The 27,765-nt window shown below is 38.0% G+C and overlaps 2 protein-coding genes across 4 annotated transcripts in view; one reads left to right on the top strand and one right to left on the bottom strand.

Annotated features, from left to right (window-relative positions):
- The window catches only part of NOP14 (NOP14 nucleolar protein), a 23,128-nt gene extending 16,596 nt beyond the window's left edge, over nucleotides 1-6,532 (bottom strand). The window contains exons 1-6 of the mRNA XM_057365289.1: nucleotides 6,029-6,532; nucleotides 3,888-4,022; nucleotides 3,001-3,142; nucleotides 2,310-2,455; nucleotides 1,755-1,892; nucleotides 615-737 (exon numbers count right to left, since the gene is read on the bottom strand). Coding sequence (XP_057221272.1) covers nucleotides 615-737; nucleotides 1,755-1,892; nucleotides 2,310-2,455; nucleotides 3,001-3,142; nucleotides 3,888-4,022; nucleotides 6,029-6,226 — 882 coding nt within the window. The 5' untranslated portion in view covers nucleotides 6,227-6,532. The remainder of the gene's footprint in view (nucleotides 1-614; nucleotides 738-1,754; nucleotides 1,893-2,309; nucleotides 2,456-3,000; nucleotides 3,143-3,887; nucleotides 4,023-6,028) is intronic.
- Nucleotides 6,533-6,793: 261 nt separating this feature from the next.
- GRK4 (G protein-coupled receptor kinase 4) overlaps nucleotides 6,794-27,765 on the top strand; it is a 34,859-nt gene continuing 13,887 nt past the window's right edge. Inside the window, exons 1-7 of one of the 3 annotated variants that reach the window (XM_057365287.1) lie at nucleotides 6,794-7,039; nucleotides 17,066-17,152; nucleotides 17,813-17,925; nucleotides 22,325-22,402; nucleotides 24,268-24,368; nucleotides 25,710-25,802; nucleotides 27,128-27,191. In XM_057365287.1, coding sequence (XP_057221270.1) covers nucleotides 6,988-7,039; nucleotides 17,066-17,152; nucleotides 17,813-17,925; nucleotides 22,325-22,402; nucleotides 24,268-24,368; nucleotides 25,710-25,802; nucleotides 27,128-27,191 — 588 coding nt within the window. In that variant the 5' untranslated portion in view covers nucleotides 6,794-6,987. The remainder of the gene's footprint in view (nucleotides 7,040-17,065; nucleotides 17,153-17,812; nucleotides 17,926-22,324; nucleotides 22,403-24,267; nucleotides 24,369-25,709; nucleotides 25,803-27,127; nucleotides 27,192-27,765) is intronic. The other 2 variants (XM_057365285.1, XM_057365286.1) reach the window with 2 other exon arrangements.

The following is a 27,765-nucleotide window of genomic DNA, read 5'->3' as shown; positions in this document are numbered from 1 at the left end:
GAAAAAAATTCTCTCTGTTGTATTAGATACTGAGCTGCTCTGAAGTAATCGAAAGGAACTGAATTCCCTCAAGTCTTAAATGTGCTCCTAGTACACCAAAAGGAAAAAAAAAAAAAAAGAGTGAAACATTTACCAAATTATTTAATCTTCCCATAAGACTCAGAGCTCCATGTAACAGAAATAACATGCAACATTTCCCAAGACAATAGTTTGCCTCTGCAAAGCAAAGCTAAATACATGCTACCACTGGAGGCTCTTGCAACATTGGAAGAAAACAACACAAGGTTTGCCCAATGTATTAATACAACTTCTGGGCAATATGATACTTCACTGACTTAGAAGCACCTCTCAACTCTGAATAATTTAAAACATTTAAAGGCAAATCAAAGTAACAYTACATTTTTATTGAAGGAAGATGGACTCATTTCATAAATCTCCACAGGCACATACTAGGCCTATGGGACTTTTGTTTTAATATCAGATAAACATTGTGAATTCACCCTCTGACAAAGTGCAGTTTAGTACAGCCACTCACAATCTAAGGTCAAGCAATGAATATAAGCAGTCACTCCCAAAAGACAGGCCCCAAAAAATCTCAACCATAAATGGTATACCTCAAGTTTCTGGAGTCGCGCCTGCTCCTCTTTGGCCAATTCTTCTTCTGTCTTCAGCCTTTCTGAAGGTTTTGCTTTCATCTCAAATCCAAGTTCTCGAACAATCATATCGTATTCATCAGGCTGAAGAAATATTTATGCAATTGTTTATTTTCTTAAGTTTCATTATTCTGCTTTGCAGCCATCCCTCTGCCAGACTAATAGCTAAGAAATCAGACTGTTAAGATAAAACACAAAGACTGCTTCCAAAGCAAGCTGCAAGAACACTCAACTCAGTATCAAGACAAGGAATGGAATGAACACTTGAATAGAAATTATTCTGGAATTTCCCCCTCCCTTACTTAAGTTAYTCCCAACTTAGAAATTTACAAAGAGTACCTCAAATAATAACGGGCTTATTTGATACTTGCARAAACTTTGAACTATTGCTTATTAACAGAGCACAGCTAGAATAAATTAATAAATTCATAATTTACATTTCACTTTATATGGYCAGACATAAGATAAGCCTTTGCTATTTCCATTACAAAGAAGTATAGCTTMAAGAGAATATAAAGGGTGCTGATGTACACATTTCTAGAAGAAAAAAGCTCAACACAATACAATACCTATTCTTAGATCTCACAGTTTATTTCCTTTAGTACAGAGTACAAATGATGGAAAAAGCATGAGACCGTAAGATATCTATTCAAATGTACATTATTTTAATTCCCTTACAAAAAGAGACAGAACCCAATTTCAACAAGAAAATGTCTGTTGTCAAGTGCAAGTTGTTTTATCCAAGGAACACTCCAAAGACATTCAAAATAAGTCGGTGTTCCCAACAATTTTAATTCTTCAAGAAAATGTATTTGTCATACAAATAAGCTGTAGTCAAGAGTGTYGTTTGGCCTGCAGCCTCTCTCTCACTTGATAACTCAAGAAGAGCAGYAACTAATTAAAATCAGAAAAATGATACAAAACCCTATATTCCAACTAATCAGACTGAACTAACATTGTAGCACTCCTTCAATGTGCATAGCAGGAAACATTTTATTTTATGAAGTGATGAGCTTGGCCTTATACTTCAGCCACTACAAGCCAAAACTACAAGTTACTAGAACAAGCCAGAACTACAAGTTAGTCTAGTCAAAACCTTACTTTGGGTTTTTCTACTTCTTTGCCCTTCTTCTCTGACTTTGGGGTTTTGCGGGCCATAAGGGTTTGGATTTCCTTCCAGTCTTTGTCAAGTTTTTCTGTCAGTTCTAATGCACTTTCTCTTCGACTTTGTCTCTCTTGCTAGAAAAATAAAACAAAAACAAATGCAGCAATTATGTTCAGATGAACATCACATAGCATTTACAACATAAAACCACAATGCTGTCTTGAACAAATGAATAATTTCCAGTATTTACCATTTTGAAGCTGCAAATATTTTTTGGGGAACAAGCTATGCTGAAGGGGTTGCATAAAGAAYACAAGTTAGGTATTCTAACTTGTATTAGCAGAAGGGAGACTTGGGGATATGAAAGAATGGCTGATATACAAGTAATATCTAAAAAGCCTACAAAGTCAGACTTTATTCAAGGAGCTTGGACTTTTCTCTTAGACAGCTTCCTCCTTTGTTTTCGATGCTACTACTATTCTATTCTACAAATACAGGTATGGTGACAACTTCTTATCATGCTCACTTATACTTCAGGGCTAAAAACTCACCTTCTCTTGTTTAGATCTGGCTATCATCTCTTCTAGGAGTTCTTTCCTAGACTTTGGTTTGTCCTCTTCTYCATCTGGCTGCTCACTTGATACTTTTTTACGAAGGAGGCCTCCACCCCCTCCAAAGTGAGCAGCAGTTAATTCAGCTAGGAAAAAGAAGTAGAATGTGAGTCTTTCAAATCCACATGACTGTAGGAGTACTGCTCCTAGGACAGTATTTCCCTATTTTTTGCGAGCAGGAGCAATTTTAACTACTGAACCAATCATGCATTATTCCTATGCCTAAGAATGGCCAGATCAAAATAGATTATGTTATAAATAKAGTTTACACTGACAAATACTGATATAAGGTAGGAAAATATTTTTTCCAGTATTGATTCAACACATAGGTCCAAAAGTGCAAGAAAACAATTGGAAAGCTCAGACTTCAGATTCTGACCAAAGGGCTCAAAATCCAGGTATCTGTTTATGCTGAAAAGCTCAGAGTAAAGAAGCTTGCCAGTAGGTATGCCCAATTGAATCCCTGCTAAAATCCAGAGCTGGTCGCACATGACTGAGAAGTAATCAAATCTGTCTTAAACATTCCAACCTAGTACATGATATTCTTTTTCACTGACAGACACTACTGAACAAATGATGTACATGTTTCCCAGTAAAAACCAGTAGTGGGACACCAGCTGACACTTCTTACCTGACAGCGCTCCTCCTTCTTCTGTGTCACTGTCACTATCCACAATATCATTYAGTTTTTCGATTTCTGCCAAAGACTGGCCATAGTGAGTCAATTCCTCATCTTCATTAAGATTATAGATATTCTTCTTTCCATAATTTTGCTAAGAACAGTAAAACCAACCAATGAAATTGGCAGCAAATTAATACAGCCCTTATTGTTAGTGCTAGTTGAGGAGATTCTTATTCCATTGTTCTGCTGGAACTCAACACTGGAATAAGAGCACTGTCAGACCAACATTTTCATCCAAATACAATAGATAAGAGAGCAAGCATCGTGTCTCTTCTCTACTAATGTATAAATGGACTAACTCAGGAAACCTAGGGAAGCTCAAGTTTTATCTACGTATCAGTAATATCAATTTTTAATGATTGCATTTTGGACTTCAACGTATACAAATGACACTATTCAGTTCTGGAGACTAAGTATGATGAAGCAGAAAGGATAATACTGCACATTCAATTCCCCATACAGAATGACAGCAAGTTACAGAGCTCTACTCAGCTACTGAATATACCTGATGCTGACTGACTTTTCCTAATTTAACTCCTAAATCAAGGCAGTCAAAGTAAACCAAGTAACCAATGAACCTGCTTATAACTAGCTTCCTTGCATGACAGTGCTCAAAGARATCTCTGCTTCAAAAAGTTGTCTTGCAAAACCAGAAAGATTTAATGAAAATATTTTTATTTCCACTAAAAATTCCTTTTTCCTAAGTTCAAACACATAAAATCAAAAATAAAGCATTACCCTGTAAAACCCTGTGTTACRGAGATGCTTCCAACCTAAAAATTAAAATTTGTCTTGTGGTTTTGTGTTTGGCTTTGTTTTTATTTTAAATCATTTACCTGTCTTTCCAGAGCAAATCGTCTGATCATCTTTTCTTCTGGAGTTATGYTGGTGTTATATTCACCAAAACGTTTATCTTTAAACACATTTGTCTTTTCTCTTTCTTTATATTCTTTCAGTAATGTTTGATTGCGCTAGAACAAAAGAGACAAGAAGATAAAATTAAAAATCAGAAAGTAACTATTTTCAAAGTTAAGGCTCTATGGTATCTTGTCAACATAATAATCTTTACATTGCTATAAAATCATAAATAATAATTTACCAGAATGCAATGAGAAAGAAAAATTGACATGAAAAAAGATGGGAAGCTCACACAACACATTTGGATTCATTAAATTCTCTTATAAGCTCCCATGTGAAGACAAAATGTTAATAACATATTAAAGAAAGCAAACAAAGCTAACAAAAGTCAGTTGAACTGTTTTTTTTTGTCATTTCCTCTAAAATATAAGAGCCTCAAGTGGGTCCACACATTTAGCTTGTGTCACTGATGAACACAGGGGGGTCAAGCATCAAGTCAGGAAGTTTATTGCACCTMTGCAGTGTATTTACTATGTGCTCTACTTATGGGACAGGTAAGGAGGCAGATTTACCTTCCAATGTCAGTGATTTAATTTAATCAGACATAATCAGACAAGCGTCTGATTTATGTTATTATATACTATAAATCCTAAGATGTGATATGAAACATTCATGAAGCTTTCTAAAATCTTGACAAATAGTAACCAAGTCTGAAAGCTAGTTTATAATTTCATGCTTAAGCTATGATAWGGTTTCTAAAGAAAAAAATATATTAGCTGTGTTCAGGCTGAAAAAAAAATCCATTTTTATTTAAAACACATTAACTAATCCTTACAGAAAGACTCTGTACCATTCATATTACCAGGACTTCACAATGTGCTGAACTAAAGGACAAGGCTGAGTTCCCTAAACCAGACCTCTGCAGCCTCATTARGCATTCACAATTTTCAGATGCTGCTCTAAACGACACTAAAACTCAGGTTTCACCAACTGTTGGACCAGTTCTACCTTCTATTTACTTCTTGCAGTGAACATACAAATTACAATGCTGCTGAGACACTGTATATGAACATTAATATCTCTTAAAACCTTGGTTACCAAAAAGCGTTCATAGGCTTTTTTTCATATTATTTGTAGTCAATTATTTGACTACCTCTYTTATTGATAAAAAAGGAATTATTTATGCATCAGCTTTCACAATACATGTGAAATTATAAACTATCTGTTTGCTTTTGCTGCATTTGCCCTTTCAATAAGTGCTTTAAATTCTGGTCAACAACAGCATGTATATTACATGTCAGATTATGTCAGGGGCATACTTTCAAATAACACTTTTTTCAGCTTTAATTTAATCTACAGAGGTGGTTTGAGGTGACAGACCACCAAAAAGTCCAGCATTTCAGCCTAGAACAAGGTAGGTTGCTGGAATCCCATATACATAGTATGACACTCTCGTACGCATTACAGATTTTGATCAAATAGCAACTGATGGCAGAACAGAAAGAAAAAAAGAGGCATTTTGAAAACGGTACAAAGGTGGAAGACAGAARATTTACTCTTAAGTTGTATGGTCATTCTTTTGACAACAGAGGACAGATCATTACTTCCCAACACACTTCTATAACACTATTTAACCAGTGTGCAAAAAATCACCTGCATTTGTTTTCCAAATCAATGGTAGTTTCTTYACAGCTACACATTTCCCACTGCATYCCGACCTTAGTGCTCTTTCAATCTTACACTATTACAYCAACGTTACAACATAATCAAGAGGCCTAAAACCCTGTGATCACCAAAACCGACCGATGCAATGAACACTGTCTCTGGTCTAGTATTTACTTGCCGACAACACGTGCCATTGTATTCTGGACCGGGATAACCAGAAAAAAAACATTCCCACACAAGCCATAAGGCACACCTGTACTACTGAATCCTGTGGGTTGCACTGGCGGGAGCAATTCCCCGAACTCTCCATCACCACCTGAGCACCGAGAGGTGATCGCAACTCCTCCTCTGCGCAACAGAGAYGTCCCTTATTTCACCTGAGAGGGTTCCAGCTTTATCATCTCCCCACGTCCACAGATACCATGCTCCCTCCCCGCCTAGGATGTCCTCTTACCTTCTTGATGGCCTTGGACCGTGAGACACCAGGCAGCCCCACATCATTTTTGGTCTTCCTCCCCAGGATGTCAAACTTCTGTCTGTTGACTTTCACCTCAAAGGGGTTGCTCTTGACCGCGGCCATCGCCGACTTCACGGGGCCCTTTGCTGTGGAGGGCACTGACACCTTTTTCTTCCGCTTCGCCGCCTTCCCCATCTCTGTTCCGGCTGCWCTGAGGGGATGCGGTGAGGAGGCAGCGGCTCAGCCCTCGCCGTGCAGGGCCAAGACTGGGGGTGTGAACGGGGCCAGCAAAATGGCGCTCGGGGGGGGGCACAAAACCCCCCGAACTGCCCCTTGGACTGACCCCTGCACTCGAACAGCTCCGTGAGGGTCGGAGGAGAGTGGAACGAAGAAGACAGCGAAGGAGAAGGGAAAGGAGGGAGCAGCGTGGCCCCAGCACTGCCCTCAACCCGCCTAGCCCAGCACTACCACATGCGCACCGGCAGCCCACCACTTCTCGCGAGAGCCTCGCCCAAGTACCGCGATATTTCCCGCTCTTCTGCCCGCCCGCTTTGGGACGAGGCCGGGTACGTTTGACGCACTACATATCCCAGCAGGCCTGCGCGACACCGTGCGCGTGTCCTCAGCACACACCGCGCTTAGGCTGCTGGGACTTGTAGTCAAGACAACGTGAGGGGGTGGTGGCGCAGGGGCGGYGCTGCCTGAGGCGGGCGGAGGAGTCATGGCCGGGGCGGGCGGGCGCTGCCGGCTCCCCGTCTCCGCCCTCGGGGAGGGGGAGCGCGGTGCCGGGGCGAGCAGCGGGTGATGGGGAAGAGGCGAGCGCAGTGCTGAGGTCCTCCGGGGCCGGATGAGCCGAGGCTTGGCGCCGCGGCGGTGGCGGGGCTGGAGGAGGGGGCGAAGGAGGTTGTAGGGGCGGCCCCCGCTCCGGCTGCCCTGAGGGGAAGGAGCCCCCGACCATGGAAATCGAGAACATCGTGGCCAACACGGTGCTGCTGAAAGCCCGGGAGGGTAAGAGCCGCGGGGCGAGGCGAAGAGGGAGGAGAGGCGAGAGAACGAGGCGGGGCGGTCTGAGGACGTATGTCGGGGTAGGAAAAGGGTCTGAGGTGAGGGGGAAAGGGGCCCACGAGGAGGGGGAGAGGAAGTGATGGAGGAGGAGAGACTGGGAGGGAGGAGAGGCTGCCGGCCAGGGGTCCGGGCGGGGCGGGGACCCCTCSGGGTGGCGGCAGGAGCCCTCCYGGGGCGGGCAATGAGTCCCGGGCAGTGCCCCGAGGCACCTGCCCTGCTCCTCCCGCTGAATCTGTTTGKAGTTACTGGCTTGTGGCTTTGCTTCTGAAAAAACACCCCTTCCTCCTTCTCCCTTGATTCTGATAGTGTTTTTACCGGATGTTTTACAAAGGTCGTTAATCTGTAGTTCTCAGTTTGTTTATGAATGCGAATGCATATGGATATAAAGGATAAWTTTTCTCTGGAAAAACCTTGCACTCCATCTTGCTGAAATTCCTGCCTGTGAAAAACGTAGCTGGTGAATGCGACCTGTACTTTGCAGTCGAATATTTTGTATTATCCTAATACAAAAGTGTGCTTTTTTTTTTTACATTAGATTAGCACTTCAAGTTTGACTCCCCAGARCACCTTGAGTTGAAGATTCCTCCCTTCAACTAACAAACATTTTGGGTAGATAATTAATTTTGGTATAGCACGTGGTTGCTGTTTAAAAAAACATCCTGAACTAAGATTGTCCTACTGCTTTTTCTTGTATATAACTGTCCATTAAATGGCCCTCTTGAAAGTCTCCCCAGATTACTAGTGTACTTAGTGCAGAGTATGTTTTTCAACTATGAAATGTRCATATTCTTTTTGGATTGGATCCTTCTTGTCTTAATTGTGTTGAGAAGTCCCATTAGTTAAGCTGGAGCTGTTTAAAGTGAGTAAGAACAGCAGAGTCTGCCTCTTTATGTTTTGCAAGTTCCTCCAACTTGAAATGGGTTTGGCACTTACGCCATATGTGTATCCAGTTAAATTTGCCTTAAGCAGCAAGAGAGGAAAATCAGCTTATTCACTTTGAAGTGGGGTTTTAAAACCAGAACCGTGATCACAATTTTGGGCCATTTTCCAACCTGAGCTGAAGAGACCACCTCAAACTAGAGGACATGTTTTGGCTGGTTTCACTGACRGTAACATGTCTGTGGTGGTGCTGCCTGAATTTGGAATTTGCATTGAAGTAATCTGAGAAATGAAGGGAAAGTGGAATCTGGCTCAAAACTTTACTGTGCCCAAACCCTCACCACAAAGAGTGGAGTGGTAATCTGCAGTGGCTTTTAAGTGGCTGCTTAATGTCAGGCTGCCTCTTTAGTTAAGGTTTCGCTATGTTTAAAATAAATTATAGTGGTAGAACTGACCAAACAAGATATTTTAATGAACTAAATGAAAGCTGGAGAGCAGCTGATGTGAAGATCAGCTCTACCTGATGTGAAACTTGTAAGTGTAATGGTAATAGTCTGTTACTCTCTGTGTACTCTCAATTGGCCTGGGTTCTGTTGTTCTAGCATGCACCAAAAAAAGTAAATTCTGGCTTTGAAACTCTAGAAYTCCATTGACCAATTGGTAGAAGGTCTTTTACTTTTCAGGTCTCAATGCCTGGGCATGGGGTACTTATGTCACATTTTTCAAAACACTCCTTGAATTAAAAGTCTTTTTTTGTCTATTGCATGTTCTGGCTGGTTTGGGAATGTCTGGTTTACTCCACCTGTCAAGACCATTCCATAAAATCCCTGTCCCAGCTCCATTCTTATGTGCCCTGTAGACTGCAAGGCAATGGAATTTGCAGTTAGCATGTTAAATAGATGTTTTGCTGGAATATATTCTTTGCTAAAGGGGCCTCCCAATTGGGACAGAAGAGCAGAACTTTCAAATCACTTTCCTTCCCACATTTCTATTCTCTCACCATTTCTATTCTATTCTCATATGGTGTATGGAGAGGTGGGACAACATGGAAAAGTGCAGAATGTTTCTCATGGAAGAAAGTCAAATCTAATGCCAATATGAAATAGCAGCTTCATTTATTTTCATAGGTAGGCTTGAGCTACTTCAGTAATCCTTCTTCTCAGTGTGGGTAAGAGAAGGTGTTCACCTGGATAAATATATCAGTTGTAAAAGCAAGTAAAATAATATGTAAATTARTGTGATCTTATTTTTTGTTTGCAGTGCATGCCAAAAGAAATCAGTAAAGCTTCATTATGGCTTGCAGGGGTCAGTCTCAGTCTAACTTGAGACTCTTTTCTGATGAGGATGAGAGTAGCAAAAGGTTGTACTTTTGAATACATCTTACAAGTCTTATAACCCCAGAGATATGTAATTTCTATTTTACAAATATAGAAACTGAATAAAAGATATTGTGTACCTGTCCACTTCTGGTAAAAGAGTATGGTAGATGTCAGGAATTGCCAATAAATAATACCAAATCTTACCTGAGCACATAAGCCAGACTTAACAATCAAAATCACGATCCCAGATTTGTACTCATAATTTTTTTCTAGTTTTAGGTACTCTAATACTTCTGGATGTGAATGTTGTTAGAATGTGAACACCATTTGTGTTTTACATTTGAAGGTGTGCAGAATCAGTGCCCCTTAAACAGTCAGGTTCATGTCTACCTTTTACATCTGATTTGATATGTAAAAACTAAATTTCATCTATGTTTTCAGAGAATGAGGAACTCGGGTAAAATTAATCTTTTCCTGCTACTTGCTTCTCCTATACAATAAAAATAAAGTACATTTGCTGTCTTTTTCTAGACTATCTACCTTCTACCTTCTCACTAACAGTCTTACTGTTGATTTATTTCATTAGAGGTGTGATTCTTTTAATTCATTTTTTACAAGGATAACATCTGTTTATAGGAGTTTACTAGTTCCATTTTTCAGGTCATACAAAGCCCCAGTTTCCCCCAGCCTCAAAACTTTAAATTTTGTCTGTGAGAGGATGTTCATAGCTTTTAATAAAACATCATTTTAGTAGAAGCCTGTCTCTTTTCATTGAAGACTTGTAATGTCTCTGTAGCAATTGCAACACTTCTATCTTGTGAAGAAGGGAAGCTATCAGGATTCCTTATTTTCTTTTAAAGCAACTTGGTAAATAATCAAATGCCAATTCTTTGCATATGTGAGTGTTAGTGATAGCATAAAATATGATTATTGAATGCACCTACAACTACAAGATGATAGGATGACACAAAGTACCCTTTGGTACTTCATGGATGAAAGATTTAGGAGTCAGRAGCTATACTGCAAGTTTTTCTTTCCTTGTCCAGTTTTTCAGTTGACCTGCTTGTGCTGAAAGCTGACCTGTCCATGGAGGGATTTGCCTTCAGATAAAAACTGCAGTGCAACTGCAGTGCAAGGTGTTTCGGGATTCCCTGTCCCAGTTTCCTGGATTGAGTGGTCCTCTGTGTCAATCCAGCTTTTTCCTCTTGTACGTACATYACTTTTGATAGATACTTATATGTGGGAAAGAAAAAGCGAAAACTTCTTCTTGAGGTGTATGCAAAGCACAAGTGACTCAGTAGAAAAACAAGAGATTATAAAGCAAACTCAAAGTTGATCTTAGGAGTGCTGAAGTGCAGGAACTGAGATACAAAACCAGGTAAGTGTTAAGTGATAATGATGTATGAAATGAGATTGCAAATTTTTGCACCAGCTAATTCTGTGTTTTCCTTACTCGGATCTTTATATCTGAAAGAGTGGTGTACAGCAATATGTTTTCTAGTTGTGCACAAGAGCAGAGGAATGAACACATTCTTTTTTTCCCAGCAGAAATATCTTTGAAATTAGTATTTCTTGAAGGACATTGAAGAATTTGTCACATAAATGGTGAGAAATTATAAACAGGGTTATTCTGAAAGAAAAGGAAGTTCCCCCCAAATTTTTATGTTATATTCACTTTTCTCTTTATATTTATATCTTCTGTTTTTATTTCAGTCTCTTGTGGTAAATTCTTTGAGCCTATGTAAGCCCCAAATTCATTTCAGCWTCCCACACATAGTCTGTGATTTTTGGAAGGAGAGAAATTAACCCCTGTGTGTTTTAAACTGCTTAGGAGCCTTTCTTTTTTTCATTGCCTAAAGTAACTGTCTCAGAAAATACATCCAGAGGGTAGATACGTTGATCCTTTCATGTCAGTGGCAGTTTACTCCAGGTGAGGATCCATGCCAAGAGTACATTTTAAACATACCTGGTCCATTTGCATCCACTTGAAAATTCATTTGTGCTGCTATGGCAGGTGCAGTTTGGGATTGAGAATTGGGTCTGCTGTTAGGTGTAGAATATCCTCTGTGTCATGATTGATTTTGGCTAAATTAAGGTCATGCCTCAAGCAAAATTTCCCCCAGCTCTTGGCTGTATGGTTCTAGCCTGTGGTTGCAGAATGGGTGAGTTAGTTTCCAGCTGGATCCCTGAACCAATCCAGGGTGGGTTTTTGGGGTGGTTTCTTTCTTATGTTGCTGGGTGTTTTGCGTTTGGGGTTTTCTTCCCAAAATTAGTTTTCAGAGGGATCAGTAAGCTTCCGCAGATTTGATAATTGCTAGGTGCAGCCCAAAGATGGGTTTAGAAGTAAAGAACCTTGCAGTAGCAGAATGTGATCACAGTTTGGCTTAAGTGAATCCTGCAAGATACTTGTTCCAGAACTGAAATAGTCTTAATGAAGTACTCTTCACAAAAATAAGCAGTCCACTCAAATAGTGAGTTTTATCTGTCTAGGCTTAAAAGCATTTGGAATAATTCTGCAAGCAAAATAAATCTTTCTTTTGCTTCCAGTGTAAGTTAATAATTCAATGTCATGTTGATGATACAAGGAAGGTATCCAATTATGTGTTTGTACCTAGAAAGATAATTCTGTGGAGATTGCTCAGATCAATGTAGTTTGGCTATTGAACTGAACTAAATTCTTTAATTATTTCAGGAGTATGGACAAGGGGAAAGCAAGGCACATGCACACCCAGAAAGTCCACCACCAGTAAATATGTGTTTAAAAATGAGGGTTCTGAGAGTCTTTGTAGTTGCTTTCAATTGTTGTCAGTTCTTCCCTCGTTTGCCTCCTATGTTCTGTTGCACTCTTATTTCATTGTGCTTTAAATTGCTGTAAACTCGTTGTGGCAGGAAACATGTCTTCCTGTGTTTGTACAGAATTATGCACAATGTCTGCCTTTTTGTCCTTTATTTAATGAACTGTAAGAAGAATGCATGTAGGCAAGTTGGAATCTTAAGTAATTACATTTACTAAATAAACACAACATGAGAGATCTACTTATTGATACACGCTGCTGCTTTGCTTATTTCAAATGTGGCAATTACAATAGAGGTTTCACAATCATCTTGAAGGAGTTTTATTTCTTTAATATCTGTTGCACTCATGGTGTACTATCATGTGAAAAAAATCCTTGTTTGTTGAGTTGCAGTGTTGGTGTTTTTTCTGCTAGTAAACCCTGATCTTTTATGTATACAGACATCTCAAAATATATACAGATATGTTACATGGTTTGCAAGAATAAATTTTAAAAGTCTGATTCAGATCAGTTACATTTACTTGAGGTGATACAAGCTTTCCATTCCACACCTCATTGCTGTGAAGTGCAGAGGTTGTGCCGCGTGTGTGTACTGGCATTCCTACATGTGCACATGATCACTGGGGCTGGATAGAGCCCATGTGAAGAACCAGTTGTTCGAGTGGTTATAGCTGTGGGAACAATAAATGATTGTGCACATAAACAAACGGCACAAATGTTCACGTAGAGAGCTGGCCTTTTAACTGCTTGGAGTGTTACTGCCTTGACAGTCAGAGCAACAGCACTGGAGTATTACCTTGTTAAAGTCCAACTCCATGTACTTGAATTCAGGAGCGTGAGGACTATTATCGTACATGCGGCATAACAATCTGTAATCTACAGATATCTTTTGTTTTTTATTGTACTACTTGCACTTTTGCTTCTGTTTGCATTCAGAAGTACCTTGGGCTTTGTAGTGCTGGAGAGTTAGGTGCTAACCTTGTGTTAAAACCTGAATTTTCAGCCAGGTGATTCTTGTAAGCTTACTCAGAACCAGGTATTATTTATTGTATGCTGGGGGGGGGGGGGGGGGGGGGGGGGGGGGRGAGGGGAATCTTTCTCCATAGAAAACCATTGCCACTCTGTTTAATGCAACTGTTAAGCTGTGGCCAGGCTTGCTTTTGAAGGAGCAAGAAATGTATCTGACCTGCAGAATGGAGAAGGTTGTGATGACTCCCCCCAAAGCAGTACCTTATGAGCTATCTCTAGAACTAGAAACATGATAGCCTTTGTCAAGTGATGGTTTGTGTGAGCTTGTCTTCTAGCTTGAAATTGGTGCTGCTCCATTGTTAGGGTCTGATCTGAGGAGCTGAGRTATTATTTCAACACTTTTTTGTGTCTTGAGGGTGAGTCTTGCCCAGTAAGAGCATAAATTTGTTACTTAATGGGCAGTGTTTATAAATGTTTGTATAGCATAAGACCATAGTTAAATAGGAATGTTTTGACTTTTGAAAGTGAAAGGTTTTAATCCTTAYTGTGAGTGATTTAAAGGAAAATCTGTCTCTGGAAGTAGGAGAARATTTGAATTCATATGAGTTTGAAATCTTTTAGGAAACCTGCCTGTGACTGCCTCTGCTGTGAGAAATGTATATTTTAAGGCAGTCTATGTACTCGGCTTATTTTCATACATCTCAGTGTAGATGACGTAGAGCTCCTGCGTCAACTGTTTTGTATTTTTTTTATAATTGAACCAATTGATTTGATTTATACAGCTAAAGGCGTGCTGTAGGTTGTCATCTTGTTGCAGTCTTAGGCTTTCAGAGCTTATCTGGGTGTGGTCTAGTATGAAATTCTCAGCTGGTATCGGACAATCTGGTTTGTGGAAACAGTTTTGCAAGAATGAAGTTGTAGCAATCGTGCGCCCCAGTGCTTTAGGGCTACATGCTTCTCAGCCTCTCAGTGCTTCTCAGCTTCAGATRCATGGTCCTTGCCCTGCGCAGGCAGGAGAGCTGAAGCACAGAGGTTCCCCAAAAATTCCAGAATCTCATGTCAGTGTAGTAGCCAATAAAGTAGGATTCTGTATGATAGAATCCAAATTTCTTGTTTCAAGGAGCACTGTGCTCACTGAAATGAGAGTCAGTCTGCAGATCAGGTCTGCAAGGAAGATCTCTGCGGCTGTGASAAGTTCACATAAGGACTTGAAAAGTATTCTTATTCCTTGACATAGGTTGTAGCCACAGCATTTTCTTTTTTTTTTGCAACTAGTTGTGGTTTTACTGATAGAAAAGCCAACTACATTGCCTTACACACATTTTTCAAATATTTCTCTGAAGTTTAAAAAAAAAAAGTTGAAATCAAATGTCAATTTTCATTTGTCAGACATTTTGCCCCTGCCATGTTCTAGTGCAGTGATCTAACTGAATTTAGTATGTATCTTTTTAAGAAGCAAAAATGGGAAAATAGTTAAATGTTGAAATTGAAGCTCTAAGAAGTAATTTGGAGAGGAAGAAAAGGTAAGGTTCTTGTGTACCTGAAAATGTAATTGAATTTTCTCCTCACTGTAGTGGTGTATTGGTACATCCACCCTTTATACAAGATGAGTTGCTTCAAATTGGGCATTGTTCTTAACTGTGATTACATCTGAAAGGAACAAAAGCAGTAATTTGTCTGAGCCACGGAGGCCAACCAGAAAGCACCTTAACCTAATGGCTTTTTGGCTCTTCTGTTGTAAAGTGAGCTGTTGGTCTTTCTGGAAGGATTTTATCTGAAGTGTTTTAGAATGAGATCCAGAACAGAAGCTCTGAAATCAATATTAAGACACTTTCAAACCACAACTGTTACAATTTGATTTGATACTTCTTTTAAACTGCCTCMGAAATGGAAAAGGATTTTGCAATTAGGGAATAATGTGACAAACAAATTGGCCTTCTGCCGTAACTTTTACCAGAAATGGCTCTTTACATTACAGGGACCTAAAGACTTTTTCAGTGCATTTGCTGTAAATACAAGAACATTCAGTTCAGAGAAAAGTGAGAGCACATTGATTTACTTGATACTGCTAAGCACTTGATTCTTGTGTAGCGTTTATAAATTATATATAGCCATTGTTGACTGCTGTAGGATGGTGAATTCAGTTGCATTCTAGCATGTGATCTCTTGGGTCACATCGTAAGTAACTGTCCAAATATTTAGGCAAAATACAGCACTTTTTGTATGGGACTTTAAGTATAAGGCACCTGTGATCTTCTCCTTTTTTGGGGGGGTTGGGATGAGTTGAGTTTTTTCTTTGACAGTGCTTCAGAAGATRGTGTTCTTGATATACATCACAGTTCATTTTACATTTTCCAAACAGGATTGTGATATGAGTTTGGGGTCAGTTTATAATTTTTGATCAGTACTGGTCATGCACAATTGAGTTCTTCTGGGCAGTTTCTATCACAAGAAATTTAACTTCTGTGGACCTTGCAGCTTAGTGTATTTTTCAGTTACATGGCTAAAACTGACACTTCTGTTCACTGTTTTTCATGATCACGTAATCTATACCCAGGCATTGTTATTCAATGTCTGTGTCTAGGCTATCCATGTTAATATTCCTTGTTTTCCTTTGTGTTCAGTTTTCTTAGAGAGGCTCTATGTTTTGTGTGATGTAGTTTTCTTCAAGCATATATTCAACTTCTTTTTAAGATCAAAAATATTTTGTTAAAATATCAGTGTGTTTTAATGATGCTGGTATTTGCAGTTTYATTATTTGTTCTGGTACAGTAAGATGCCAATATTCCTGTTTGCAAAGATGGTGTAAATTTGATATAATCCAAGGTACATTAAATAGGAACTGCTCTACCACTGTGGTAGAATGTTTCAAGAAGCTGTATGAGTAAAGAGAGGCTTAGATATTTGCTTAGATAATAGATATTTTGTATTTCTGAAGATGTTAGTTCCTTTTACYCTAACGATTTAATTCAGAAAGGGTTTGGTACCGTTTGCTGCTCAGTTTCTATTCAGGCTACATTGGGTAACTCCCTTCCTTTTTCTCCCGTTGTGGTTAAAAGTACATGCTGCCTTGGTGTGGTTAGAAAGCTTTTCTGCAGATTTGCTAATGCTCTGTCATGTGGAGATGCATCTGATCACATCACTTAGTAAAATCTTCTTTTAAAATAYTTTGCAGCACAAAATTATTCTTCCACGGAAATATTTTGCATCTGAAAGTATGTGTATGTTCCTGTCTCTATCTCTGCTTTGTTGATAAGTATGCATGTCTTCTGTAAATGAAATTGGCCAGGGTAATGTTCTGAAAGTCCAATATAACATAGAAAATGTAGCAGATATATTTGTTGAGAAACTGAGAAAAATACTGTGGTAGTTTTTAAAAACCCATACAAATTCAATATTATTGCTGTGAAACCTGAAACATTGAAAATATCTAAATTCTGCAGCAGGTAAGTTCTTCWTGTCTTTGTATGGTCTAGATAAATGGTGAGTATTTGATCTATACCCTCTCATTTATTAGTGGGGTCTACTCTTACTACCTTTACTGCCCTTAAAGAGAGAATATTTATATACAACTTTATTATCCAAAAATGTGTKTGAGAACTTTGTTCTTGGTATTTTGTTACTCAGCTTTATTTTCTTCTGTTCCTTACCACGGTTGAGAGATAATTATTAAAATTATTTTGGTTCAGTCTTTGATGTTCCAGTCTTGTGATTTTTCAAAATACCTAGATAATTGCCTTTTCTCTGCAGAGATATTCTACATACACAGCCAAAATGTGAAATATTTGTCTTGGAAAAGGCTTTACATGAAACATGAWAATTACATAGAAGTCCTTTTATATCTCATTTGTTACTGGTTTGGATATCCTTGTCGATGGATTTCTTTCTAGGCATGAAAAGTAGTCTGAYACATGTGTAGAACTGACCTAATTTTATGCTGGTAATGTTATGTTTCATTTTATTGTGACATAGTATTGTGTTTTATGTTATTCATATTTTTCTTCCAGGCAAACGGAGTGGACGTAGTAAAAAATGGAAAGAGATGCTGAAGTTGCCCCCTGTCAGTCACTGTGAGGGTATTCGGTGCTCCATCGGTGAGTGTTCCATRGAATGAATGCTCTGTCTGACTCTTTTAAATGAGAAGGGTAAGAGTTTGGTGCTGATAATGGAAAAGATTCTGTCTTGATTCTAAATGCTAATTAGCAAAAAATAAAAAGCTATTAAAATTCTAATATGATGGAGAGTTTATGAGAAGATTAAAGTTGTATCACAGCTCCTTCTTTGTTAAAGAAAACTGTTCCTAAATAATAGATACACAAAACCTTGAATTAGAAAAATGAATCACATTATAAATTGATGGTAATATATTTTACCCTTTTCCTTAATGTCTTCTAATAGCTTTTTTAACCTTTTTTCTTATTATCTTGTAATTCCCTCTTTCCAAACAGTCTTGTTTGTTTTGGTATTGCTGTTTCATTGTATGATTGCTTTCTGCACCCTAACCTAAATGGAACTCAAAATATATAATTCAATGTGTTTTTAGTAAATGGGATAGTCTATAAGACACAGATGTGAATGAAGTGTGTTTCACTTTTCTTTGGGATCATTGTGTATTTATGGTATCTTTGATAAATGTGTTAATGTAAAATCTTCACTTCTAGTGCTGTTTGTCTGACCTCAAATGGGAGTAATGTATTACATTGTATTACAAAAACAAAAATAAAGATATTTGCATATTGGTTTTTTTTTCCCAGAAAGAGACTATAATCAGCTTTGTGACAAACAGCCAATAGGAAGACTTCTCTTCAGACAGTTCTGTGATTCCAGACCAGAGTTGAAAAGATGCATTGAATTTCTGGATGCAGTGGTAAGCAATGAGAAATGGATGATGGCTATCAGTAGGCAGTTGCTTATACATTCTTGTATGTAAATATTTGATTTTTGTGCTGGTTTTCTGGAGTTGAGTTAATTTTCTTCATTGTAACTCATGCTGTGCTATATTTTGGATTTTAGACCAAAACAATACTGATAACAACAATGTTTTAGTTCTTGATGAATGGTGATTACACAGTTGCAAAGCCTTTCGTGTTTCTCAAGCTGCCCAAGGAGTGAGGAGGCTGATGGCGCACAAGAAGTTGGGAATGGACCCAGCCAGGACTGCTGACCCCAAAGGGTATCACAGCACCATTTGGTGCTGTGCTCAGCAATAAAAGCTGGGGGAAAGAAAGAGGAAGGGGGGAAGTTAAAATTTGCCAGCTAGCTGTTACACATGATGATGAAGCCTTGATTTCCTGGGAATGGCCAAACATCTCCTTACCGATGGGAAGAAATGAATAAATTTTTTGCTTTACTTTGCTTTGCTTGTACGTGCAGCTTTGCTGTATCAAACTGTCTTTATTTCAAGCTGCAAGATATCTCACTTCTGGCCTGCTGGTTATTAGTGGAGGGAAATGAGCAATACCTGTATGGGGTTTAGCTGCCTACTGGGGTTAGCCTACATTTTATTAATTTTCTCTATACACCTCTGTTTCCAAATGCTGCATAGATGAGAACATAGTGTGATTTCCTCTTTGCCAGCTGTAAAGCCGTAACTTCTGATGGATGTCAAAAAACTGTCTCTGTTGCTTAAAGAAAAATGTTTAATATTTGCTATCAAATCTCTGCCATCTTGGTRTAGTCAGATCTGCAATAATGGGAATGATGGGAAAGAGAGAAGTAATTTCAGAAAGACATACTGCTTGGCTTCTAGAGCCTGGAAGGATGTCTGTATAATGAATATTACTTGCTGTACTCAGGCTTCAAAATGTTATAAACATAGACTTAGAAATGTTGCAACTTGCATGGAAGCCCTAGGCTAGACAGCATGCACTAATTAAAAACAATACAATGGAGATGGAGATTTAGCAACCATCTATGGAAGGAAAAAAACCAGATTTTTAGAGACGAAGGGATATCTTCGTCTTGATATATTTACATACTAGTATCTGATGCTGAAGAATGAGGGGAGGAAGGAAGTGTGCCCACAGCTATATTTTGTAAAAAATCCTCAGCCCAAAACCCTCTTAGGGAGGGGGAAAGTAATGAGAAGATTAGGCAGGCATGAAAAGCCCTTAAGAGGAGAGAATAATAGCTCAGAGCTTTTGATTTTTTTGTCCCTCACAGTTAATCCAACGGCAATAAAGCACAGTTTTAAATTGAGATTGCTGCTGAAAGAACAATTCTCATTCCAGCCATTTTTGTTCTTACATTCAGAGAGCAAATGACCAAAGAAGACAGAAGTAAGGTACTGCTGGTGCTTGCATGCATCCCAAAATACAGGATTGGAATGCAAGATGGTTCTGAAAGAGGCAGGGTGTAAGGAAGTATGTGGGATTATTGCTGTGGCCCCCATTTCACCATATCTTCCTTCCCCCATGGGAGAATAAACTGAGGTGCTAGATTAGCTAAAATGAATTTGAGTGTCAAATAAGTGGAATTGCTTTCTATTTGTCAATGAATCTACATGCAACTGGGCTATTGCCTAGGTATGTTTCATTTTTGTGACTCCCAGGAGCTGTTCTAGCACCAGATTCCAGAGACCAGTTTGACAGTTGAAGACAGAAAGGATTGAATGGAAATCCAGAACAGTGGAGCAGGTATCCCAAAGTGAATGTAAACCACAGCCCTTAATGAGTGCATTGACAGCTGTGGATGTGCCCTTAATGGTACATTAATTACAATGTACTAGTTACCATGTAGCTTCTGTACATGTTAGTCCTTAAAAGCTTTGATAAGAAGTAGCAGAATCTTTGGCAGCACAAAAAAGAAAAAAAAAATCTTAGGCATGACTGTAAGGCAGGTGTGTCTTTGCTCTACAGATGTAATTTTTCAGGTAAAACTGTCTCTAAGAAGTAAGTGTTTTACACTAACTGAAAATTTTAAATTGTTTTGAAACATGCAGTCTATAATGTTGTGTGGATTGCAACACTTCGGTGAATTAACAAAGACTGGCATGGCTGAGATAACCTGGTATGGTTATCAAAATTTACTTTTTTTTTTTTTTTAAATTTACTGTTTAACTTCCATTTGAAAAATCATGGTGAAGGATATGCCTGGAAATAATTGGAACAAGATCACTAATTGGTGACTCTAATAATCTGAAACTAGCATACTGTGTTGATCAAGGATGTGAGGTAAAATACCTACTATTTCTTGTAAATGTTCCTGCGTTAGTCTGATTCCCTTTTGTGGACTAGACTTCAGCAGGAGACTTCGGCAAGCTTTTTCAAGTTTTGTGGGGGTTGAGAGTTTTTTTCCCTTGGTATTTTTTGTAAGGCAATACAGGAGGGAAAACCTGAAGTGGTGGGGTATTTACCTTGGGGTTTGCCCATTTTAACTTTTCATGTCAGAAAGTTTATTTTCCAAAAGATGAAGTCTAAAATTTGTTTAACATTTGAAATGTTGTAGCCTTAAAAAGCTCGCATCTCTYAGTTAATAGAGTTTTCTGACTCTTGTACATGAAGCGATGTGATTTCAGCATTGTGATCATTTCAGGAGTCCGAAATCAAGGTTGTACAATACTGTGTTGTCTACCTGTACTGAATACTAAGACTGGTAAGCTCCAGTTCTTGGGAAGGTGTGATCCAAAATTGTGGAGTCAGCTTGKCTTTACAGAGAGAAGAGTTGTGAAATAATTGAATATAAGTGGCAGAACAGAAAGTGAGGAATTGCAGTTATCCAATCTAGTGACTCATTTGACTAGCTGGGGACAAGGTTACTCACATATGAAAAAGAATGGGTGATGGCTCAAACTTCACTCTTATCCCAAGCAGTAATAGAATTATTCTGAAAGCCTGTCTCTCAAACTTCCTTTTAAATTACAGTATCCACTTAAAACAGTGTGCCTAACTATTTGTATATTTGAAATTAGTGTTAAAGGTGCTAAGTGTACTGCTGAACTTTAGGTTGATKAACTTTCTGACCTGCTCAGGTTGATTAGTAGTTGCAGAAGAATTCCGTACCATTAGACTTCTTGTTGTGGAATTGAACTAGCAAAAATAATGGCTTGCATTTGGATTGATGGATTTGAGCACTGTGCTGAAGTGRGTGATACCATAATGTCTCAGCTGAAAAAGATGTTGATGATTTAGTAGTGAGTCAGTGGATTAGTGGTGATTACTTGCAGAACTGGAAATCAGGGATTCTGTTATTTCCAGTAGTATGTGTGTGTGATTCTTGAACTGTCATGTTTTAGTGTTCTGATTTTCTTTATAAAGGTAAATAACTTCTGATTAGATCAATTACTTAACATTTCCAATGAGGTTCCTAATGATTGCTATCCCAATATGCCCAACTGTTGCTTTGTTTGATACAGTCCTCCATTCTGGAAGTCTGCCATGTATTCTTTGTTCCTAGATGCATGCATTCACATTCGGAAATGTGAAATAAGCTTTGGCCTAGCTTACGAACTTAATACAYGTTGCTGTTTGAGATTGCACTTGTCTAATTAATCTTTCCCCAAATTTTGTGTTTTCTTTAAATTTTKCAACTTCTGATATCTGCTTCTAGATTATTCTTTAAAATTATTAATAGTAAGCAGTCCTTGAGGTTTTCAGTCRTAGTGTCTGTGTGATGATTTGTTGGTTGTGGGTTTTCTCCCATAACTATTTTCTTCTGGAGCTCTGTTCAGCTGCCAATTGTTTATCTGCAAAATGCACTGTATTGCACAATTCTCTTTTTCTACATGTCAGTATCTACATGTCAGAGATGTTATTAAGTTAAAAATGTAAAAATTTGTATCTACTCAGTTTTACTTTTTTGGAAAATGAAATAGGGTTTGGTTTATATCTCATTTATAAGCTTGTAGAAAGTAGTTTCCTCCTGGTTTTAACCAAGACTGTAGTAAAGAATAATACATGAAGGGAAAAAAGTATGGTGAAGAAAAAGCTGATTATTRTACTCTTAATTATTTTCCATCTGAATCATTCTGTCCTACAATACTATGTAAATACTATTTCATTGTAATTGATCTAATTTAACCCCTAGGATGCAGTTTCTGTAATTGCATTTAGACTAATTGTTAGGTTTTGTATGTTTTCCTAAGATTAAATTTCACCTTTTTTTTCCCCTTAGGACTGTTCTTCATACATGTTTCACTATATAACCTTCTGTTCCTTTTGTATTAGGAGTATATTGTTATTCATGATAAAATTTACCTATCATCATGTAAAAAACCTAAGTGCCAAATGGCTGTGAACATAATAAAATTTTCAATTCCATTCCCATAGGCAGAATATGAGGTWTCTTCAGATGAAAAGCGTATAGACTGTGGCCTCAAAGTTTTAGAGACGTACTTCACTAATGGGGTAAATATATTGCAAAGTATTTTCTCAATTGTTTTTTAAGTGTCAGATAAATAGAGAGATCTAAGTGATTGCTTTGTTTTTAGTAAATTGACTTTCAAACTTCATTAGTCCCATTTTTGTCTTTCTGAGGTATGCTGCCTTATRAAATTCTGCTTAATCAACTTGAGCAGAAAACTTGACTGATCTCTGCTTGTGTAACTACTAAAATTACAGTTCATTCTCTATTTAACACTTAAAGAAAACATAAAAGGACATTAACTCAAWTTTTTTTAGTCTGAAGAAGTCTGAAGTCTTTTAGACTCCTGTGTGGCCTTGGTTGGTGAAGTCTCAGAATGACTGCAGGTTTTCACATAGTGAAGTGCTGTTTTCTTCTGGGGCATTCTATTTCTTTCTGTTCTTTCTGTTTCCCATGGTGATAATTTGTCTCTGTTTAGAGACAATTGTAGGAGAGAACCCTCTGGAATGAATGTTTCCTSTAAAAAAAGGCTTTCAGCATTCTCTTCCCACTGATACAAAATGAATTTTCTGGATGAAAGTGAAAAAAACTGTTTATATAACAAACAAGGTGCCTGCAGGGTATGGGAAAAAATGAATGACTGTTAGACACTGAACCTTCAGAACCTTACCCCGCCCTCTGCCCCGAACAAACAAATTCAAAATTCCAGGGGAAGGGAAAAGCTACCAAGCACGTGGTGAGAAGGAACAAAATGGMGGACGGCCCTTTGTCTTGGGGGGAAGAGAACCTTGGGGGAAAAAGAGATGGGAACCTGGTGAACCTCTGAGATTGGTCTCCTCCTTGCAGCAGATGAAGCTGGGGGATTTAGAGTCCYTTCTTTCATTGGTTCAGCTTCTGTGAAGGACTGGGCCAAGGTGGGATGTCCCTGCGGCTTCCCTGCTGGTCTGCATGGATCAGCTCCTGCCGATGGTCTGATCTTGGACCAAAAGCCAAGCTGAGCAGTCCAAGAAGAAACAACAGAAGTCACTGAAGAATTGCTGCTACAGTCCAGGGAAAAACTTCTTGCCTAAGCTGACAAAACCCAAGCTGKCTAAAAGCAACAATGCAGTGTGGGATTGGCACAGCAAGCTGAGCACACRGGAGAATGAGAGCTCGAACAAAGCCTGCGCCAGAGCTTTCCTGGCTCCTGCCCTCCCCCAGACACCACAAAGCTACAGAACCCATTTCTGGGCATAAAGCAGATGATCAGGAATAGAATAGCATCATAAAACCATCCCAAGACATCATTAATAGCTGATTTTTTGCATTTATCCAGAGATCTTTTTTGGTATCCAGTGGAAGCTTTTTTGTCGGTAAAAAAAAATTAGATGTTTGCTTTTTATGAATAGATGCTTCTTATGCTTCTCTTGCTTTCATCATCTTATACATAATGTCTTGAAGATGCCTTAAAAGCAGGTAGAATCCAAATTTTCCMCATCTTCTGAGAATTTCTTTGAAACTATCATAAGTGATGTGCATTTTTTTTTTTAAAAAAAAAACCAAATTTCTTTGGTCAGGTTTGAAATGGAAGCACGAATACAGGCTTGGAAGCTTTCTCCTTCTTTACATCCTGCCAAGCCAAATAGATAACTCGCTTTTGTGATGGTACACTTATGGAAAAAAAATGAATTATTGCCAAGTTTGTTTCCCTAGGTACTGAAATAGTAAATAACTGTAATAGCTTTCAATCATTGTTCAGTAACAGGGAATAAATAAAACTTTTTCTCTAATATGACATCCTTGATTTTCTCYTTAGTCAAACCATTCCTTTTTCTGTGTGAAAAGATTTAATTTCACTTTGGAAACAAAATTTTAACTTTGATTTACAAAATTGCTTTAATTGTGTTGTTTTCTTTTTTATGATGTTAAGTCTGCAGCACACTTGCCAGAAATACCTCAAGAAACAGTAAATGAATGTAAAGCAAGACTGGAAAAGAACCCTTCTAAGGATCTATTTATGGACTGTACTAAGTAAGTTAAAAATGACTAGTGTTTAATTTGAGAATTACAATAGAAATTCATTTGCTTGTAAGAAAAATAAAAGGTGAAGTTATTATACTTGTGTTTGGTGTCTGAAATGAGAACAGATAAGAAATTTGGAACAGATTTATTAAAGGACTAGGTTTCCTTCAGATGTGATTTAGATGTTTAACTTTTGCAGAGTTTTTTCTTTATTGCTACTTTTGTTTAAAATTACACTGTTGTCTGCTACCAAGAATTCTGTAAGTTAAATAATATTTCTCTCTATTGTATTTTTATTTTTAAAATGGCTTCTCTTCCAAGATGAAGGTACTCAGAAACCTATAACTTCATAGCTTGGAAGTTATAGGTTGGAGCTTGAAAGGTTTCTGAACAATGTTACGCCATTTAGTGTTGTTGAGAACAGATTTCACTGAGGCCAAMACTTATGCTGCATTAAGATGGTTGATCAGAGGATCACTTGTGGTAGTTAAAACACTACAACTTGGTTTTGTTCTCTAGACATGAAGTGTTATATCACACAGTAGTAGCAGGGAAGGCTTTTCTTGGAGGGTTGGTACATGTTTATGAGTGTTACATGTCTTTCTAAAGCCTTTAGGTTTGTAATATTTCTGGTTCTTCAAGGCATGCTTGATCATGTCTGAAGGATGACTACAGGTTTTGTCACTGCTTGGGTCATCTCCCTGGCAACAAAAATAAGCATGCTTTGTAACAACCTGAGATTATAAGATTGAAAGGGCTGTGTGAGAGCATCTAGTAAAACATGTCTCAAAATGGAGTGTCTCATGTAGGTCATTCCCTTTCCTCTGTCCAATAAATACCTGAATACAGTTTGAATTATTTTTTTCCCTCCCCACCTCCATCTTGRTGTTTTTCATTTAAGTGAGTGATAAGGTACCTAGTGTTCAAGGTTTGGATATGGCATTTAGTACTTCAACTGCAAATCCTAGAATAAAATTTTATTTACCAGTCTCCAAAGAATGTGTGAGACCACGTACTTTCAGAGGTCATATTTGCAGGGTTGTAAATGTGTAAAATAGATGCTGAGAGGCTGATATGTAGGYGTGTTTGAAGACAATAAAAATGCAGAGACCAAAGTGTCTAGTTAGTACAAGTAACAATAGTTTGGCCTTCACAAGTATTTTGACAAGAACAGTTTTCTATGACAGGCACTCACGTTGTGAGACATATAGGTTAAAACCATTATAGAGCACACTGATGGTGTTTTTATGCCTACAGCTTCATCAATATATTTACATATATGTGGCTAGACTGATAGCAGCCTTTTTCAGAATAAGACCTATTTTATTTTTCTGTTTATTTTCTTGCTAGAATTGTCCATGAATACCTGAGCAAAAGACCTTTTGAAGCTTACCAAGAAAGTGTGTATTTTTCCCGATTTTTACAGTGGAAATGGCTGGAAAAGTAAGTTTATTTATAATGTTTGCATTATAATTTAGCTTTCCTTTGTGGCAAATTTTGATTTTTATGCTAGAAAAGCTGTAGAGCTGAATGCTGAATGAGACTGCCTAAGAAATTATGATCTGAAAGACAAGATGTAAAGGATGGTGTTGATGAGACAGCGAGAGACAATACTTCAATGCAGCTATCTGTAGACTTTAAGTGGTAAATCTTAAGTCTGTAAGTGGTATTAGGTAARTGCAAATTCTGTAATGTTTGGTATCAAGTGTGAAGTGGAATAYGAATCTTTCTTGGGAATGCTGTCATCCTTTAGTTTCAAATTTGATCTAATTAGTGGTTAATAAGTAAATTGATCTAGGATTATAACCCACTAAGTGACTGGATAACTAACGAGTTTTTAGGGTGGTAYAGATACAGATCTAGCAATTACATGATAGCAAGAGTTACATATGTATATATCAGAATCTAGTTTAGACTTTCAAATGAATGAGCGTTCAGACTCTTTCAGAAGGCTGAAATTATTACAAATTGATTCCAATTCAGCTCCCTTGGGTATTGTGATCACATATTCAAACATAAAGCTGCTTGAGCACTGGTTTTGTTGTAAACTGTACTTATCTGATGTATTTGTTTTACTGAATTGGTAGCAAAAGCCAGTAAGAAAAGGGGAAGTTACTCAAATTCTGTACTAAATGAACCTCCATGTGTTGTCCTGAGAGCAAAGCTACCATTAACAGTGAATGCACATTTAAAGCAAAGCACAGGAACCCCACTACTTTTGTAATAGCCCTCCTCTGACACATTTAGAAGTTTTTAGCATAGAATGGTCAACAGCTCTACTGCCTCCAGTTATCTCTTCCACTACATCAATACCTTAATAATTTGGCTTTTGAACTGCTTTTGCATAYCACAACTCTTTGTTTTTGAGAAAACAAAGTAAAATCAGAAACGTTTAAATGCTGCATTGTAAGCATGATCCAATTGAGATGCAGTCTGCATGTCAGTTAAGGGAGGCCACGGGAGGTGATAAATTGACTGTGATAAGAACACAGAAGTGTCTAACTGTGGGCAGCAAAGGGGCTAATTGACCAGGTTTTCTTGCTACTGTTGGGAATGCCTGGTGACCACATGAGGGAGCCCAAGTTTCTAAGCAGAGCACACCTTTAGTTTAAAATTCAGCTTATTGTAGTACATCTACATGAGGTTAATGTAACATTTGCTCAGAAGTATGTCATAGAACGAAGAAAATGAAGACAGACCTCGGGATAGGGAGGGATTACTGATATTTGTTATTCCCGTTCCAGTAATTGTTTCTTTCTGTTAATCAGGCAGCCAGTAACCAAACACACATTTAGGCATTACCGAGTACTAGGCAAAGGTGGATTTGGAGAGGTGAGTACAGAAGTATCTTTCTGCAAGGCAGTTCTTAAAAAGAAGGTTAATACAGAAGAGASACTGTTTAATCTTGTCGCCATCAATCTGCATTTGACACATCAACTGGCAAATTGTTGTTGATAGAAAGTGTTTCAATGTATTAGTTTAAGAATTCTAGCTCATGCACAAAGCTGCAGAAAACTTMAACTAACAGACAACAGTTGCTTCTATTTTGAAATTTCATTTGGCAATGAAATTTAGTTTCTATTTGCTAATTATGTAGAATATGAATGAACTTAAAATCTACAGATTTTATTAATTCTGTTCATAATTCCTTTAAATTTCATCCCTTCTACATATTTTAACCAGAGCCCTACCCTATATTGAAGAGGAGTGCTATTAAATTACCATTAGGTTTCTCCTGTTGATTGTTCTGCGAATATTTGTCCCAAGATATACTGTTACCTTAGTAATTTGTATCACTTGAATTGTAACACAAGATTCACAGTGTTACTAAACTATGCAACCCCCAACAGAAACGTGTTTGCCTCTGTATAATCACTTCTTCTACTTCTSTTACAGTTTTTGTGAA

This window comes from Malurus melanocephalus, unplaced genomic scaffold (assembly GCF_030028575.1).
Source record: "Malurus melanocephalus ecotype Western Australia unplaced genomic scaffold, MMel_1.1 scaffold_50, whole genome shotgun sequence".
Taxonomy (NCBI): Eukaryota; Metazoa; Chordata; class Aves; order Passeriformes; family Maluridae; genus Malurus; species Malurus melanocephalus.
This window is presented reverse-complemented; position numbering and strand designations above follow the sequence as displayed.